The sequence below is a fragment of the Cylas formicarius genome, unplaced genomic scaffold, assembly GCF_029955315.1.
Source record: "Cylas formicarius isolate icCylForm1 unplaced genomic scaffold, icCylForm1.1 PGA_scaffold_9__14_contigs__length_23061073, whole genome shotgun sequence".
Lineage (NCBI taxonomy): Eukaryota > Metazoa > Arthropoda > Insecta > Coleoptera > Brentidae > Cylas > Cylas formicarius.
The window spans coordinates 4,513,363-4,531,226 of record NW_026844365.1 but is presented as its reverse complement, the minus strand read 5'-3'; the positions used below and the strand labels follow the sequence as shown (position 1 = coordinate 4,531,226).

General features: G+C 34.8%; 1 protein-coding gene across 7 annotated transcripts; it reads left to right on the top strand.

The window, feature by feature from the left end:
• The first annotated feature begins 199 nt into the window (after positions 1–199).
• LOC132707020 (negative elongation factor B) lies at positions 200–17,051 on the top strand. 7 transcript variants are annotated; one of them, XM_060678642.1, is made up of 10 exons: positions 200–279; positions 344–424; positions 498–715; positions 776–1,074; positions 4,441–4,539; positions 4,594–4,965; positions 7,499–7,918; positions 9,427–9,582; positions 12,181–12,432; positions 15,864–16,835. In XM_060678642.1, exons 4-10 carry the CDS (start codon positions 958–960, stop codon positions 16,209–16,211), a joined length of 1,764 nt encoding a protein of 587 aa, XP_060534625.1. In that variant the 5' UTR covers positions 200–279; positions 344–424; positions 498–715; positions 776–957; the 3' UTR covers positions 16,212–16,835. The 7 variants fall into 7 exon arrangements, with proteins under 7 accessions (XP_060534625.1, XP_060534627.1, XP_060534630.1 ...); XM_060678644.1 differs by having other exon boundaries at positions 208–279; positions 344–420; XM_060678647.1 differs by adding an exon at positions 16,843–17,051 and having other exon boundaries at positions 212–424; positions 15,864–15,991.
• The last annotated feature ends 813 nt before the right edge of the window (positions 17,052–17,864 follow it).

Genomic DNA, 17,864 nt, shown 5'->3' with positions numbered 1-17,864 from the left:
AATAGTAGTAATGATGGGGGAATTGGTAAACCCAGAACTTCGTCCGAAATTTGATCATTGGGCTATGCTTTGCAAATATCGATGTGGTTTTTTTTTGTCAACATTGGTTTAGAATTAATATTAATTTGGTAAAGGGCCTGCAACAATTTTCTCAGCACCTATCTATATTCTTTGCTATGCTACAGTCAACTTTGTAGAAGTAACGGCGCAATAATCTATTCATTATGCAGGGATATCCGATGTTTTGATTGATGAGACAGATGTTCTTTTAGCTATTCGGTATGGCGGTTTATTTCATTAGCGCGTACGTTTTTTCTGCACTGATATTCGGAAAAACTTTCAGGCGTAATTTGCATGTAAATTAGGGATATTAGGTTCAAAAAATGTAATCCCGTGGTATTTCCCGATTGATGTAATCGGGTATGTAAGTATAATATGTACACAGTGCATACAAAAAAACATTCCTTAATCTTGTTTATCTACTTAATGCAAATTAGATGTGTACGGCTCATCCGAGCGTAGAATTTCTAAACGCGCCCCTTCCTGGCTGATGACATCTACAAAGGAAAAGAAGAAGAAGACCGCCAACACCTCACAGTTGTTTGGCCAGAAAGAAACATGACAATTTTGAAGGAATTCGGAAAACCAACTAGTAGTACACTGATACTACAATGTATTCCAAGCATTTTGCAAATGTAAACAAATGATGTTTTAGGTGAAAAATTTTGAAGGTTAGCAAGTTAGTAGTTACTAACAATTGTTAATTCAATTATAGTGGAAATGAAGATGATCATTTCATTGGTACTGGTATTACGACTCTCCTAGTGGCTTCGCTTCTAGAAGAAAATCAAGCCCAAAATATATAAGAAATGTTTTGATTCGGAGAAATCCGCAACATTAAAACTTAGGTATAGGATATTACATATTTTTGCTGTTTGTTTTCTAGACTGCTTTGGAATGTCAGGCAGACAGAATGAGTTTCCTCTGGAAGCTCTTAAGGTACATGGCCCCAATTATTTGAAACATGCTTTGACCAGCTGCACGGATCCTTTAAAAGCCATAGAAGAGTTTCAGGTATTTAGTTTTGTATTGTTTTTTGCCATAGACATTCAAAGTGAACAATTCAATTAGGTTTGTTGTCATACCCAACATAGCTTTAAAACTGTTATTATACGAAAAAAGAACTTTTTTTAGCAAATATAAAGTAAATAACGGCACATACGTGTCTTTGCTATTCATTTGACAAACTTTAATGTGATAGTTAAACAAGTGTTTTATGTAATGATAGAATACAGGGTACTTCTTCTTTATGATTTTTTATATTGAATCCGGGTACTCAAAATAAGTGGATGTTTTACTTTTGAATTTTGCACTTAATATTTTTCTTCCTCCTAAATAGCTGAAATACTATAACTTTTTTTTAATAAACAGTCTTCAATCTTGTTTGCAAAACTTGCGTTTGCTTTGTGTGCCAAAATAAACACAATTGGGATTTTGCAAAACTTTTCTTGCACTTTACCATGAATCATATCCATATGATTTTCATGTTAGTATAGATACATTTTTGAGGGTTTTTTCAGTCAGGCCTTCTCAAGGCGTTGCGGTTAAGATAATGGCATCGGTGCAGTGGAGGTCCGTTAAAGTAAAGTAAAGTTAAAGTAAATAATAAATAAAAATAAAGTTAAAGTAAATAATGTGGTATTAAATAAAACCAATTAAAAAGATAGAAAGATATTTGCAATATTCAGACTGCAGGGTACTATGTGTGTATCTTTAAAAAAATTACAGAAATATGCAAAGTATGTTCATAATAGCAATACTTCGTGACATATTATTGTTCTATCAATTTTTTTTTAAATAAAAAATGAAAACATTATTTTTCCTCCATATTTGTGCCCCTAATAATTGGCCTTTGACCTAACGTTTATATAACAAGCTATCCTTTACTTTAAACAAGGAATCACCACCTTAATTTTCGCATTTGCTTTGAAGCACCAAATGGTTCGACTTAAATAAAATTCTTTATATTATAGATGACCTATTCAACATATGTCAAAAGTAAAATAATTTTTTTAATATTTGTAATCCCACTTTAGATGTTTTAATAAAATTTGGCACGCATGTACTATGTATCAAGACACCAGCGGTGGGTGTACTGAATTTGACCTGTCAATTTTGATGGTACGCCATTGATTTGATTGTAAAAATAAAAATTATCCAATCGTTTCTAAAGAAATTTAATTTGATTTTCGCTTAAAAAAATGAAAAGCCTCTTCTCTGCATGGTCATAACAATATCGAATTTCCAAGTCCCGTTAACCCCAAGTCCACTAATAATTCGAATTGCGTTTCTTTGTAATCTGAACAAACGGTGCCTGTCACCAGCATGGCCCCGTATTAAGATACCATATAGGAGGTGTAAATGAAAAACTTTAAAATATACAGTTCTTAACACACCAGGAGGGACATTTTCGTTCACGCGTCGTAGAAAATATAAATTTTTGGTCAGTTTCTGAGCAACAAAATCTATATGGGAGTCCCACTGAAGCTTTGGGTCAATATAGATGCCAAGAAATCTGGTATTTATTCTATTAAAATTAACTGTACTTAAATTTCGTATGGAAAAAAATACTCTCTCTGTTTTATCATTATTTAAAACTAATTTATTTGCACTAAACCAGTGTTCAGCCTTTTCCTGTGCGATCCTGGAACGCTCAAACGAGTCTTCTAATTAATCCCCAGAAACCGACACCAAATGGCTTTTAAGTGCTGTTCCAATAAATAAAACTAATTCAGGGTGGTAGCACTGTCCTGGAAACACAAAACATATGAATATATTCTTTTGTAATACGCGCTGTGTAATTGTGATTTTATAAATAATAAGTTGAATAAATTACATGTTTGGATTTATGTTATTTCGTCCGACTTTGTTTTTTAATTCGCTGTCACTTCTAGATAAACCAAGCCGCAGTGGTGTAAGGTGGTAATTATTTATTTATTATTTATCACAATTTTGGGTCGCTTACAGTACTTAGTACCAAAAAAAATAGCAACCACAATGTTAGTTCAAATAGGTGGATTTATACAAAACAAACGTAAGTCGGATGTAGAACATTATACAAAAAAGAGGAAGATATTTAACACTCATACACTGCTAGGTTATACTATAAGTCCTAATATTGGAGTATTTGATATATCGTTTAAACTGCAGCTGAGACATTGAAGCGATATCGAGGTTAAAATTCGAGTTATGTGTATTATACGAACTTTGCATTGTTAGCAAAGGGGAATGCTGCCCTGTGTTGGTTCTACTATATGGGATTTCAAAGAGATTAATGTATCTTAAATCTCGGGCGGGAATTCTAAAGTTAAGTTTCGACAAAAGATATGGAGAATTAATTTGTGTTTGTTATTTTGTAAAGCATACACAAGTCTGCCACAGTCCGTTTATCTTCCAAACCAAGTATTTTGAACCGATTTTTCATTGGGCGATAATCTCTTTCTTCTATACGAGTGTGGGTCTTAAGAGGCAGAAATTTTAAGAATTTATTTTGAATGTTCTCGATTCTGTTGATATGAACTGCGTAGCGTGGATTCCAGATAACAGATGCGAAGGAAATTGTACTTTGAATAAAAGCATAATATAAGAAAATAAGCGTTCTGGGATCATTGAAGTCCCGGGAATTTCTATTAATAAAACCAACCATTCTATTAGAATCATTTATTATTCTTTCTATATGGTGTTTAAATGACCACTTTGTGTCAAGTGTAACTCCCAGATCCCTTACTTTGTTCACTCTTAACAGGTCATTGTTATTTATTCTATAAGTAAAATCTATTTGATTCACCTTTTTGGTGAACGAAATACTGTGACAAAAATCTGATTGTCACTGCAGTATCTTTCAAGCCTGATGAGACCCTGCTGCATTTTAAGGCAGTCCCTGTGGGTCGCTACGGTACGAAATAATTTCAGATCGTCTGCATAAAGCAGTATATTGCTTGCAGTATTTAAAATAGTTTCTTATATTGTTGATATATATAATAAAGAATAGTGGGCCCAGGTGACTACCCTGAGGGACTCCAGACGTTGCATGAAACGGATCTGACACATGCCCAGTAATCGACACAGTGGGCTGCACACTCCCACCTCAGCAAGTCTCGAAGATTACCACCCGATTTATTTATGACCTCATCTAAACTATTTTTTTTTATATAAATGTCTTCAAAGTAAAGATCATGCTGACTAAGGAACTCATGCAATACCTCCTTTTTGCTGCCGATCGTTTGTACTTTTTTAGTTAAAGTGCTGTGATATTGTGATATTACTGGTGGGATATTCACGGAAGAGAATTTGTTACCCAATTTTCAAAAAGTTCACTTTTCATGTCCTAATGGTACTTCAATGAACAGTCTTTAATATCTGTAGATCAAACGCTTTTAGGTAACTAATGGAATTTTATTGCCCTCGCTTCGGCCAATGTTGCCGTTATTAGATCTCCACGGAGTGAGGAGATTAGATTTTCATATGTCCGTAGTTGAGGTACATTGAGGTATCAATGAATTTATTTGCTTAAATAAAAACGATCTTTGTTAGGAACTGCGCGAAAAACTGATCAGCCACATTAATGAATTTGGCAAACAGGAGGGTAAAGAGAGGGATCACAAATTGAAGGAGCTGTTGAATAAGAGTTTTCCTGTTATCAAAGTGAAAGCGATGAGACCGATTATTATGTCTATTCTGAAGAATATCCCTCAAATAGACGATCACTATCTGAAAGTTCTGGTGAGGGACAGGGATTTATATAACGACACCAACACCGAAGTGAAAAGACAAATTTGGAAGGACAATCAATCTTTGTTTGGAGACGAGGTGTCTCCTTTGTTAAGCCAGTATATTACAGAAAAAGAGAATGTTCTGTTTGACCATTCCAATTTGAGCGTTCAATTTTTTGGACCGTCGCCAAAGGTGAGTTCTCAAAACATTTATTTTTTGAAAACTCGACTTTAGCAAAAAGGTAACAGGAGGCGGAATTGCAATATTCATTTTTTACAGCCATAAGTATCGATAACATCAAAAAGTAGATTTCTGAGGCGATTGCGGTTACTTACCTTGCCACTAGTTTTTTGAGAATAGCGCAATAAAAATTACTCTGTGAACAAAAAAAGGATATGACTTTCTTACATCATCGAGTAATTAAGTAAAACCCAACAACCTCATGAAAACCGCATATCAATGTTTATATCTATAACTTATTTCATAACAATAGTTCCAAAGCATTTGGTATTGTTGATCGTGGCATATTGATTGAAAAGTTAAATATTTTTGATTTTTGTCAACAGTAAAACAGCCGCGGATGAGCAGTGTCAGATCAAATTATATTAGAGAGATTTTTTCTTCCTTTCTAAACAACCAAATAATCTTAACCGCGACTCATAGCCTTCCAGTTCCCATTTTCATCCCTATTATTTCCGATTTGGTTAGGCTGATTTCTCTTTATATCATCCTTAATTTGTCTTCTAATTTTCTTGTTGGGATCCCGAATTTCTGCTCTATTGGCAGTTCTGAGCATGAAGTTTTTCATTATGGTTTCATTGAGAAAATCTATGTTAAGGTTGTCTAGGTTCAATGTCCCTGAACTCTGAGTAATCATTCTGTGGTCGCTATTGTATTTATTACATCTTGTTCTAAATTTTCAAAATCCGTTTCCTTCTAGGTAGATTATTCACGTGTCATCTGTGTCGTGTTTAGTTTCATATCCAAATTTACCTGTTCAGCTTTCATTTTTATCCATTTGTTCACCGATCTTGGCATTGAAAGCTCCTATTATTAGCGTGTATCTACTGTTATGATTGGTGGGGTCTTATATTATAAGGGGTGTTTTTTTTTTTCGATGTATAGAAGTTTAAATTGCGATTGACATGAATTTTAATTATCCAGGAGAGATAATCTTGTGGCATTACATTTTAAATATGATTTCTGGCATATGACCGCCACGGCTGGCGCGGATGTGATCCAATCTGGACGTCCAATTTTCGATGCCTTTTTCCAACATTTGTGGCCGTATATCGGCAATAACACCTCGAATGTTGTCTTCCAAATGGTCAAGCGTTTGTGGCTTATCCGCATAGACCAATGACATTACATAGCCCCACAGAAAGTAGTCTAGCGGTGTTAAATCACAAGATCTTGGAGGCCAATTCACAGGTCCAAAACGTGAAATTAGGCGGTCACCAAACGTGTCTTTCAATAAATCGATTGTGGCACAAGCTGTGTGACATGTTGCGCCGTCTTGTTGAAACCACATCTCCTGGACATCATGGTTATTCAATTCAGGAATGAAGGAGTTAGTAATCATAGCTCTATGCCCATCACCATTGACTGTAACGTTCTGGCCATCATCGTTTTTGAAGAAGTACGGACCAATGATTCCACCAGCCCATAAAGCGCACCAAACAGTCAGTTTTTCTAGATGTAACGGTGTTTCGACATACACTTGAGGATTAGCTTCGCTCCAAATGCGGCAGTTTTGTTTGTTGACGTAGCCATTCAACCAGAAGTGCGCTTCATCGCTAAACAAAATTCGCTTATGAAAATCGGGAACAACGGCAATCTCGTTTTGGGCCCATTCGACACATCTACGCCTTACTTGATGATCGTTTGGCCTTAATTCTTGCACGAGTTGGATTTTGTAAGCACGTAAACCAAGATCCTTCCGCAAAATCTTCCATAAAGTGGATGGACACAGATCCAATTCCTGTGCTCGATGGCGGATGGACTCATTTGGGTCTTCCTCAATGCTACGCTCTACAGCAGCAGTAGCTTCTTCTGTACGCACCGTACGGCGTCTCTGGGGATGCGAGTTCCATGGTTAATCGAATTAACTGCTCTGATGAACGATTTTGTCGACGATAAAATGGACGTAGTGCGCGACACGTATTCCGCACAGAACCATTATTTTCGAAATAAAATTGCACTATTTGCAAGCGTTGTTCAGGCGTGAGTCTATTCATGATGAATTGCCAAACCAAACTGAGAATAAATTACTTGACAGCTGTTAAATCGGTCGCCATCTTGAACAGTAGTGCCAACTTAAAGTTCTATACATCGAAAAAAAACATCCATTATATATTTTCATTTGTTTGTTCAATGCATTCAACACATTTTTCGGAAATCAGGAATCCTAAATCATTCAAACTTTCTTCTTCTCTTCCTTTGCAGTTAAAACATAACCAGATTGTAGTGTGATGTACTCTGCGCCTCTTCTATTCACCTCTGTTTATGTCCCATTTTAGACCTTTTCTAGTTCTTATAGTTTGTCGTCCTTATCTAGAGATCTCACATTTAATGTCTTGGGGATTTATTGCTTCCCCCAGCTTCTTCGAAGCTGACCCCATTTGATAAACCTGCCTGGGAGCTAGCCATATTGTATTTTGTGTTGGGAGGAATTTTTGGTCACAATGTCGACTTGTAAAGAATTGTGCTTCTATTTTCTTTTCAGGTAAGACGGCAGGGTGAAGTCGTTCAGAAGTTAGCCCACATGATAGGCAATAGCGTCAAACTCTACGACATGGTTTTGCAATTTTTGCGTACCCTATTTCTCAGGACTCGCATAGTGCATTACTGCACCCTCCGGGCGGAACTGTTGATGGCCCTTCACGACTTGGAAGTCCAGGATATCATATCGATCGATCCGTGTCACAAGTTTACGTGGTGTTTGGACGCTTGCATTCGCGAGAAAAACGTCGACATTAAGCGATCGCGCGAGCTGCAGGGCTTCTTGGATAACGTGAAAAGGGGACAGGAGCAGGTACTGGGCGACTTGTCCATGACTTTGTGCGACCCTTACGCCATAAACTTTTTGGCCTCTTCGGCTATCAAAATTTTGCAGCATTTGATACACAACGAGAGTATGCCGAGGGTAAGTCAAAGTGGTAGACAGTGATTAGTAGCAATACACAATAGTAATTGAACTTCAGTTGTTTTCATTTTTTAACTTCTACATCGTCTCAGGCAGTTGTCAGTGGACTTAGCAGTATAATAGGCTTAGTATGGTACCTATGATGATTTGTCAAAGGTCCCGAGAGTTGTAGGTAGATGGTCAGTAGTTGACCTAGCTACTATTTCTTAGGCTCCAACTGACTGTTCATATTGTATTATATATATTTATGGTATTAGCAGTGTTTGTCATATTGGCGGACGAAGTAAGTCACGGCCAGATATACGGGGTGAATCGACGATAGAGTAAAGTTCATTATCTCATTGTTTTCAAAAGTTATGAGAAAATGATAAATGTAAAAGTTGTAAAGATTGCCATGGTGCACAATTCGAAATTATATTAAAATATACAGGGTGGCTCAAAAAAGAATACCAAGTAAAACATACATTTTTTAAATGGAATATCCTATTTTGTTTTTTTTTTAATTGTTTGTTTTGAAATTCTTCACCTTTTTAATTAATTTCTAATTTTCCATTATGTTATTTGATATTAGCATTGTTCGAAAATGACATAAACGAATATATTTGGATCATTTTGAATTGAAAATCTTGATTTTATTAGATGGGACACCATATATATTATTATTTTTTATGAAAGATCTTACAGACACCTACAAATTTTATTAAAAATGTCATATACCTATTTTTATACTTTGTTATTTATTTTAACTTTTCCACTGTCTAAGACTAGAGCTATAATATGAGTTCTCACGACAGAACTATTAGCCAACAGGGCTATGTTAAGGTAAAAAAAATAGGTAAAGCCAATTTTGGTGAAAATAAAAACGGCCAAATTTTAAATTCATAGAAAAAGTAAATAATATTAAATATTTCATTATTATTATGTTGCAATAAATGGATACACATGTTTAGTCTTTTTAGTATATTTTCTTCGGCGTCCCTTAGCGTGAATGGTGTTATTCTCCTGCACACGTATCCAATTTTATTTTGCACTTATTCTGGTGTAAGTGGATTCACCTAAAAACACGAACTTTAACAAATAGTGCAAAAACAATTAGGTTCAGGTATGTATTATTATTAATAAAAAAGTTTCACAGCAAAATTAAAAAATAGGGTTTAACGTTTAAGAAAATGTATGTTTTATTCGTCACGCTTTTTTGAGCCACTTTCCGTACTTTAAAATACCTTTTCATAACTTTTGAAACCAATGAGATAATGAACTTTACCGTTGACTTACCCTGTACCGTGGCACGACAGCACTTTATAGGATTCTTTCGGAGCCATTTTTCCGAAATACCGGGTTGCAACCGATTTATTCTTAAATTAAATGACGCTATTTCAATAACACCCTGTATAAGCTCTTATGGTCTACTCTTGAAGTGATATAACTGCCCGAAACCTTGTGTAATATATAAAATAAAGACAACAATCGACAAACTAGTATTTTTGTATTTTTTATTTTTATTTTAGGACAATACAATTCTGATTCTTTTGCTACGGATGCTCGCATTGGGCCTAAGCGCATGGGTAATGATCGATTTACAGGATTTCAAAGAACCTAAGTTGGACAGTCAAGTTGTAACGAAATTTTTGCCAGCATTGATGAGTCTAATGGTCGACGACCAGGTATAATCTTAAAATTCATTGAAAAGAGGAAAAATTTCACTCCCAAGGGAGATTTTTTATTCACTATATATATATATATATATATATATATATATATATATATATATATATATATATATATATATATATATATATATATATATATATATATATATATATATATATATATATATATATATATATATATATATATATATATATATATATATATATATATATATATATATATATATATATATATATATATATATATATATATATATATATATATATATATATATATATATATATATATATATATATATATACATATATATAAACAGGTATCTGCTATCTGGTGACGAAATATGAATTATTTTCCTCTTTTTCCAAAATATGATACTGCTAAAGCTTTTAACTGAGCTGTCATTTGAACCCACAGACGTGTAGTTTTTTTTAATGCGCTCTTCGTAATAATTTTCATAATTCCTAAAATGTCAGATTGACATAATTCTAATAGCTAGTAATGGAAGGCCATGTTGTTTAACATTAATTGCCAAAGACAGATTCCAAAGTTTTAAAGCTTGCATTTTAGATTTTGCACTTTGTGTTACACAATAAATAATACCATTCAAAGTAATACATAAAAAGTAACTAATAGTATGGTGTGTCTCAAAGTATATCGTTTTGAATTTTGACTGACCTTTTCGCAAAAAGTAATTACGACCTTTATATATCTATTTGTACCATAATTCATGCTGAACCAGAAGAGGGAATTATTCCAATTTGCTTGATGGTGTCTGCGAAGAATATTATGAAGACTATCACAAAGCATAACGTTAGAGTTCTGCATTGTGGATTCTGGTTAGTTTCCGTTAGCGCGAGTTGCATGTGGCTCCCTTGCGGTGTTCAATATACAACCACACGGACTTGACATTGGGCACATGTAATGGCAACCATTTCTGAAAGCTACCAAGAAGATACTGGGTTGAAAATGATAACAGTGTCATTGTAATTGATGATGCAAGCTATTGTAAAACGAACCAAATTCATCAAGTATAAAAACTAAATTTCAAAAATATCTGGTCCACCTAATTGTTTTGAATCGAGTTACAAATAAATTGCTTACAACTTTTAGAAACGTCAAATTCCTATGCTATTAAAAAACAGCCTGTATCTAGTAGATTAGCTAAACAATATATCTTCCTCCATGGCAATGCAAATTGAACCCCATTGAACAATTGTGGCACCAAATATAGATATTTGCACCGACAATAACATAGAGCCCATTGTAATTAAATTTGGTGGACTTTTGAAAGCACCTTAAAACTTCATCTTTGGTGCTCCGTGCTAAAAGTGTAAGTGCCCAAAAGGTGCGTGGGTCACTGGCGCGCGGAAAGCACTTTGGGGAATCCCATAATTTTGTTGCATTCTGGCGAGCAAATGAGCGAATTATTCATTTTTCAAAAGTGTGTTAAGTGTGGGTGGCAAGAAATCGAGTGAGTAAAAATAGAGACAACATATAGATGCACAATTAAAACATTTATAGTAGCTATATCAGATAGAAAAAGTTCTACTTCAACAAAATGGAGTTAAAAGAAAACCGGCCAAAGACATATCTTTACACGCACCAAAAATTAATAATATGGGCATCGGCGAGGCATCAAATGTCTTCGATAATTTAACAACAAAAGAGATTGGTAAAACTATTTACTAATCTAATCGATAACCATACCTTCTTAATCTTCTTAATTGAAAAACAGCTATCAGTCTTCGCGAATATATTTACGTTAGTCTTTGAGAAGAAGGCCCTTAACACCTTCCTTGATTCGGGAAAATATAAAGTTCAGGGTTAGTAATTGAATAAAGAGAAAAAGATCTTCAGGTGGGTCGGTAGATTAAATGGACATTTGCATTATGGTTTTTATATTAAAATTAGCAGTATTCACTGCCCAGTTTCTTGTAAAAATTCTACTTATAACGACAACAACAAAATTTAATTACTTTATATTAAAATAAATCTATCACTGGGGTTAATCTTATAAAAAGTGTATGTCATGGATATAATAAGAAATAACTAATATGTATTATTACGGTTCAAAAAGACCACTTTTACCCGAGGTTAATGGTCAAACCAAACAGGCGCACTAGTGACCCATCGGATAAAATAACAACCTTTGGTTAGCTAGCAAGCTAATGGAGATATCCAAAGGCAACAGCAGCCAAACAATACCTGGTTCCGTCTGGGCAGAACACTCGGCTTTACATCAAACCCAGTCATTTTTTTGTCAAGCATGACTTTACAAGTAAACGAGACATCGCATTCACATAACCCGAATGTGGAGGTGCTAATCGAACCCAACCTGCAGCAATGACCCGTAAGAACGTGGCCACGCCTTACTTTTTCAGTGTTCTGTCTAGAAGGAAGTAAAATGGGCCCGCTGTGGCGTAGGCCGCCCTCCTTACTTACAGATACAGTGTTGGAGAACTACAGTCACCAGTACTATGACGTCACCGATTAGTGTGATAGACAATGACAATTGTGCTTACACTTGCTCATTATTTATGTGTTCTCCTTTGGATAGGTACCTTTTTTTTAAACAACATCTATCGTTTCAGGTTCGTCAACTATCCACGAAATTGCCGCCAGACGAAAGGGAGGCGGCCATTACAATTATAGAACACTCTGGTCCGTTGCCCGATGCAGTCGAGGCTTACATTCAAGATAGCAGCGTAGCGAGCATTCTGACGATGTATTACACCTTGCATGCAGCGAGACTAAAAGACAGAGTGGCATTGTTGAGAATCCTTACCGTTCTCTCAAACTGTAAGGACGACCGCGCTTTCGAGGATCCATTTTTGCATTCATTTGTAAGTGTACTCGATTACGGTCCGCCGTACGGAGTTGTTTGAATGTACAGGGTGTTTCATAATCTGTTACCAAGGTTTCAAGACGATCACTCAAAAATAAGTCCATATAAAAATGAAGACACATCATTCAAAAATCTTTTGATTCATATTTATTTAGAGGTAAAGTCATGGTACCGCAATTAATATTTTTTTTAGCATTGCGCCACTGGAATAAATAATTTTATTCTCGTATAAAAATAAAACGAGGGGAACAAAAAGTTCCATTTCTGATTTTAAAAAATAATCTTAATAAAAATCCTTGTGACGACAAATTAGCTTGCCAAGTTTTGTGACAATCAGCTAGAAGGTTTTTGAGTAATTAATTTAAAATAAATCCATTTTTTTATAACCTTTGCCACACCCTGTATATTACAAACGAAGCAAGTTGGTTTTGGTTATATGAAAAGGAAAGACTTATTCTTGAGGGATTAACGTGCCCTTATTTTTCTACTGAATTACAAAAAACACCCTGTATACACGGGGTGTTATGAAATGACATCATATAATTTAACGAATGAATCTCATGATCGAGGGACCAATGAAACAATATTCCTGACAACGGTTGCATTTAATAAGCTCAAATATGAAGAAGACTGTTTCAGGGCACTTATTATTAACACTAAATGGTACCCAATTGCTTGCTTTTCACAAAATCACAAATAGATTAGAATAGAATAAATTTATTAACTATTTTTATACAAAGTAAATTACAGTCAAAAAACTGTAAATGTAAAACAATTAAATATAAAAACTAATCAGAACTATTAAAACACTAAAAATAAGTACAATTAAGGAAAACACAACCAATAACAGGTACGAGATTCTTTTTTTTTTTTTTTTTCGAAAACAAAATTACTCTCAAGATATCCCTGAATCGAATAAAAACAATGGGCAAGCGATATTCTTTCATTTCTCTTTTAAATGTTTTATTCGAAAGAATTTTAACAGATGTGGGCAGTAAATATATTGCCCACATCTGTTAATAACACAGAGTACAATTTGTGACATTTTCTTTGTAAACAGCGATTTCCGTTGGTTGTTTATTGCCGCAAGGTCAATTGTTATAAACGAGAATCTTCTCAAAATTTTTTTCATAGTTGCTTCATAAATTGCTGTTATTGGCATAGGTACGCCCTTTAAATAAATCTCTAAAAGCTATATTGTGAGACTCCATCGTTCGCTAACCTCGAGTTGGTAGATATTTTCAAAATATGGGTTTCACCTTTGTTTGAAAGAAGATTACTTGATCCTCGCGGTACTCCATATCTGAGATCCTCAGTGTTTAACGAAAAACATTGGGACCTATTTTTCAGGTAACCATCGGGAAGATTCAGTCCTATAATTGACCTGATCGTGACTTAACAAACATTACCATTCCAAATAAAACACCTATGCTAATAGGACGTCATTGTCGTTATTCAAGAGTGGCAGACTCTATTTATGAATTTTAAGTTAAGAAGGAAAAACGCCCGCGAGAAAACAAGAAAGACAAATTTCCTTAATTGAAGGCAATCTTTTGATCGCCTCTTCCTCAACGTTTTAAAAAAATGTATTAAATTGTTCCGCAGAGAAAACCGGTTGTTTAGCACATGACGCATTTTTGTTACGCTCTCTATTTATTAGTCTCCGCCCTACTTTGGTTTATTTTTTACCTTCAGTAAATAACCTTCAGTACTATTTACAAATCTTCTGGATTCGCCAATCATCCTATTGGCTTCTTGGTGCCTTAACTGAAACTCTCTGGCATTCTACTCTGTACCCGCTTATATAAGGAGTCATAGTTAAGATTATTTGGTTGCTTTGAGATTTCTATAGATTCTCCGATTTCTCTTTGGTAGAAGAATTGATTACATGCAAGAATTTCAGTTTATCGAATAAGATTTGATGTCCGGTTTCGTGATCGTGTTCGGCAGCTGCTAATATTTGGCGTAGTCTTAAGGCTCCTTCATGTTGATATTTTCCGTCCAGTCTCTCCAATATATTCTTCGCTGCATATGCATGGAATGTTGTAAACTCCTGGTATCTCAAATGGAATTTTTTGTCTTTGAGACATCGAAGATTTTTTGACAAATGGTATTTCTGGTTTTAACGTTATATTTCTTAAGAACTTGTGATATGTGATCATTGATGTTTTGAATGTGGCAAGTGCGGGGTTTCTTTAGGACTCATTGTAGTGAAGTGTATTTTGTGAAGGAACGCTTAATATGGAATAATGTGGAAATTATTAGAGAAAAGACTGGATGTCAGGTGTTTTAATTCTAGCGTCAGGGATAGTTTTACGGCTCTGTAACCAAACCGATGAGTTTTGGGTCGGATGGTATGTTATGGTATGGTCTTAAGGTACCGGCTGTGTCCGTAACTGGCCCGCATTTAAATATAAACATGTGTATATAAACATAAACATGTGTATATATATATATATATATATATATATATATATATATATATATATATATATATATATATATAAACGTGTTTTTATCACTATATACTACCCCTCCCCTCCTCAAACACTGTTGAGGAGGTGAGGAGCTAAAGGGGGAGGGCTTGGACAATGTCTCGGATGGCTGATTCCCATTTTGGTGAAAGGTAGAGACCTGAGTCGCGTTTTTTTAGAGATTTTAAGTCTGATTTTCTATTGAGGAGAATATCGAAGAATGCAAAATATTATTTGTTTCTAATTCAATGATAAAACGTATGTTTGGATGTATATTGTTTAATGGCTGCGAAAATCTTCGAGTAATTCTCGACCCTAGGGCTGAATAACAAAAATATCATCATAGGTAGCGTTTCGATAATTTTGGTTTTAGATGGATGGTGTGTCTAAATATATTTGCGACGACTGGTAATAATGGAGAGCCCATAGCTGTCCCTGATATTTGTTCATAAATTTGACCGTTAATAGACATACAAGCATTAGTCAATTAAGATGAAAAAGTTGTTCTCTAATGGCGACGGTTTGAGATTCCTCTCTGTTTTCATTTTACGCGCCAAGTATCGGTCCAAAAGAAATAGACTACTTGTTTTCTGATACGTTAAGACTAGGTTTGTAATGGTATCGTTAAATTGTATATTTTTAAATACGTAACCGAAATTTTATTCGTTGGTCTGATTTGAATTGTCGACATAAATGATGTTATTGGTTAGTTTTGCACCATAACTATGTACAATAACCCAAATTTGTTTCGCAACGTAATTATTGAACATTAAAATAGCCATTTTTGTCCAATTTGAAACGAACAAAATATTATGGTGGTGTGTCACTTCAATAACACCCTGTATTTTAACTTAAATAAATTTCGTATGTGGCTTGCGCCATATTCTATGTTAAAATTTAGCCAGTGCCTCTCAATTAAAATGTCGTACTAATCGTAATAGGTATTTTCTTATAGGTGTATTTCCTCATTAACAATGGCGACGAATTCCAGGCCGAAGATTTTTGTACGGCACTGTTTGACGAATTTTTTTCGGCGGGACTCCACCGAGATAATGTAATTCGTCATTTACTGAAGCTCTTATGGTACGTCCATTACAAATTGCCGGCCAGCAGGCTTCACGCGCTACTGAAGTCGCTGCAGCCGACTCACCAGCACAGCGAAAAAGTGCACAACCTTTACAAGTTGTTGCAAGAGAAAATCACGTCCCAAGAGGGGACCAGCGTAAACACCGAAATGGATATCGATATTAATTCGCCATTGATGAATGTTCCCACACCAGCACCTTATCATCATCATATATAAAATTATAGAATAATTTACGCTGCTGAACAATTCAAAAAATAAAACCTGTCTTTTTATGAATACTTTGGACCAGCTAAACTTTTATTTAACAATATATACAGTAAGGGTGGATTCAAGATTCAAATTTTGGAATGTTAGCAGTTGGTCAAGGATCTAATGTAACTCCTCCATAGCTATAGATCTTTATCTAGATTCGTTTTCTTTTTTTTTTTCCTTTTTTCTCATTGTCTTGGTGGAATCTGCATTTAGATTTATAATGTTTAACAAAGGAATCCTTAGGTGACTTGTCTTACAATAATCTATATGCGACGTATGTTGGTGAAATATTCTGTAGTACCTCCAACCCTCAAAACTCGCTAGCCTCTGCATGCTACTCAAGCAAGCAACCAACTATTCCATAGGCTATTGTTTGTCTTACCATTATTAGGTGCACCCAAAGAGTAATTTTTGAGTTTAAATCACAGTTCTTTCCACACGTAGTTCAGTGCAATTGTTGCCCTAAGTATGATGCTTTGAATGTGTGATTTCCAAAAATGTAGCCTCTGCCCAGGACTGTAAGGACTCGCCTGTTAGTAAATGTCACTTTTTTCGTGCTTCTATAGCCGCTTAACTCTTCTTTGGCTCTCTCTAGAATTTGCTGAGACGAGATTGAACGCCCCTTCTAGATCTTGAAAGACGGGCGCAGCTATATCCTTGTCTTCTATGCTCTTGAAGAGTAGAATGTATAATAGAATTTGTTGAGGCGAAATGGAACGCCCATTCTATGTCTAGAAAGGTGGCCGCAGGTATCTGGCAGAACGGCTTCTACCATAAGGCGAAGAAAGGACGGACCGCAAACAATCGGGGGAGGGGGGGAGAGTAAATGAAGGTTGCTTTAAGGATTGTGTGTTCGTTTTGATTGATAAGCCGGATACTAGATATTTGTTTGTGGTCTGGCGATCGGTACAAGTATCTCTTATGACGTCAAAATATTTGTGTTAGTTAGAATTACATGTTACCATAGAACAGCCACAAATATTTTGTTCACATGAATCATTAAAAAAAAAAAGAAAATAAAATTTTACAGATATTTATTTTACTTATTCTTCATATTTGCAACCAGACATAAATAATATAAATAAATAAAAAAAGCTTTAAAACAAAAAATAATAACAATAAAATTGTTAAAGTTGTAGTTTAGCAACAGAGAAACAGGCAACTCTTAGAGTGGTAGTGGCAGGGAATTTAGTACAAGTAATTAAGTAAAAGTTTAATTAGGTAGAAACGAAAATTCAATCGTGTTAGCATACATTTTGTTTGATTAAGCATATTTAGATTATTATTTAGATTATCTCTACGGAGATTCAAATTGTGTTTAAAATCGCCTGAATCATTGTCAAATAATATTTGGATGCAGATTATATGGAACTGGTACTATCAACGCGGCATCATACAATTAGCCAACTATAAGGTTAAAAACCTCCCTAGAGAGTCTGAAATCCACAAATCCAAAATTTATATCGCGTTTTGCGTCAGTAGTAGTTTTTTTCTCGAGGATTCTGAACTCTGAAGTCGGGTGGATTTGAACTTAGAAAATGTAGCAGTTATAACGTTAATTTTTTATCTTTTTTATATTATCTATCTGAGTCTCATATTCAGCTAAACCCTCAAAAT

What these genes read in the sequence shown, in the direction of transcription:
- LOC132707020 (XM_060678642.1), top strand. Translation starts at nt 958, where the DNA reads ATGTCAGGCAGACAGAATGAGTTTCCTCTGGAAGCTCTTAAGGTACAT. An exon ending in TTCATATGTCCGTAGTTGAG is followed by an intron (nt 4,540 to 4,593) that starts GTACATTGAGGT and finishes GATCTTTGTTAG; the next exon opens with GAACTGCGCGAAAAACTGAT. An exon ending in GTCTAATGGTCGACGACCAG is followed by an intron (nt 9,583 to 12,180) that starts GTATAATCTTAA and finishes CTATCGTTTCAG; the next exon opens with GTTCGTCAACTATCCACGAA.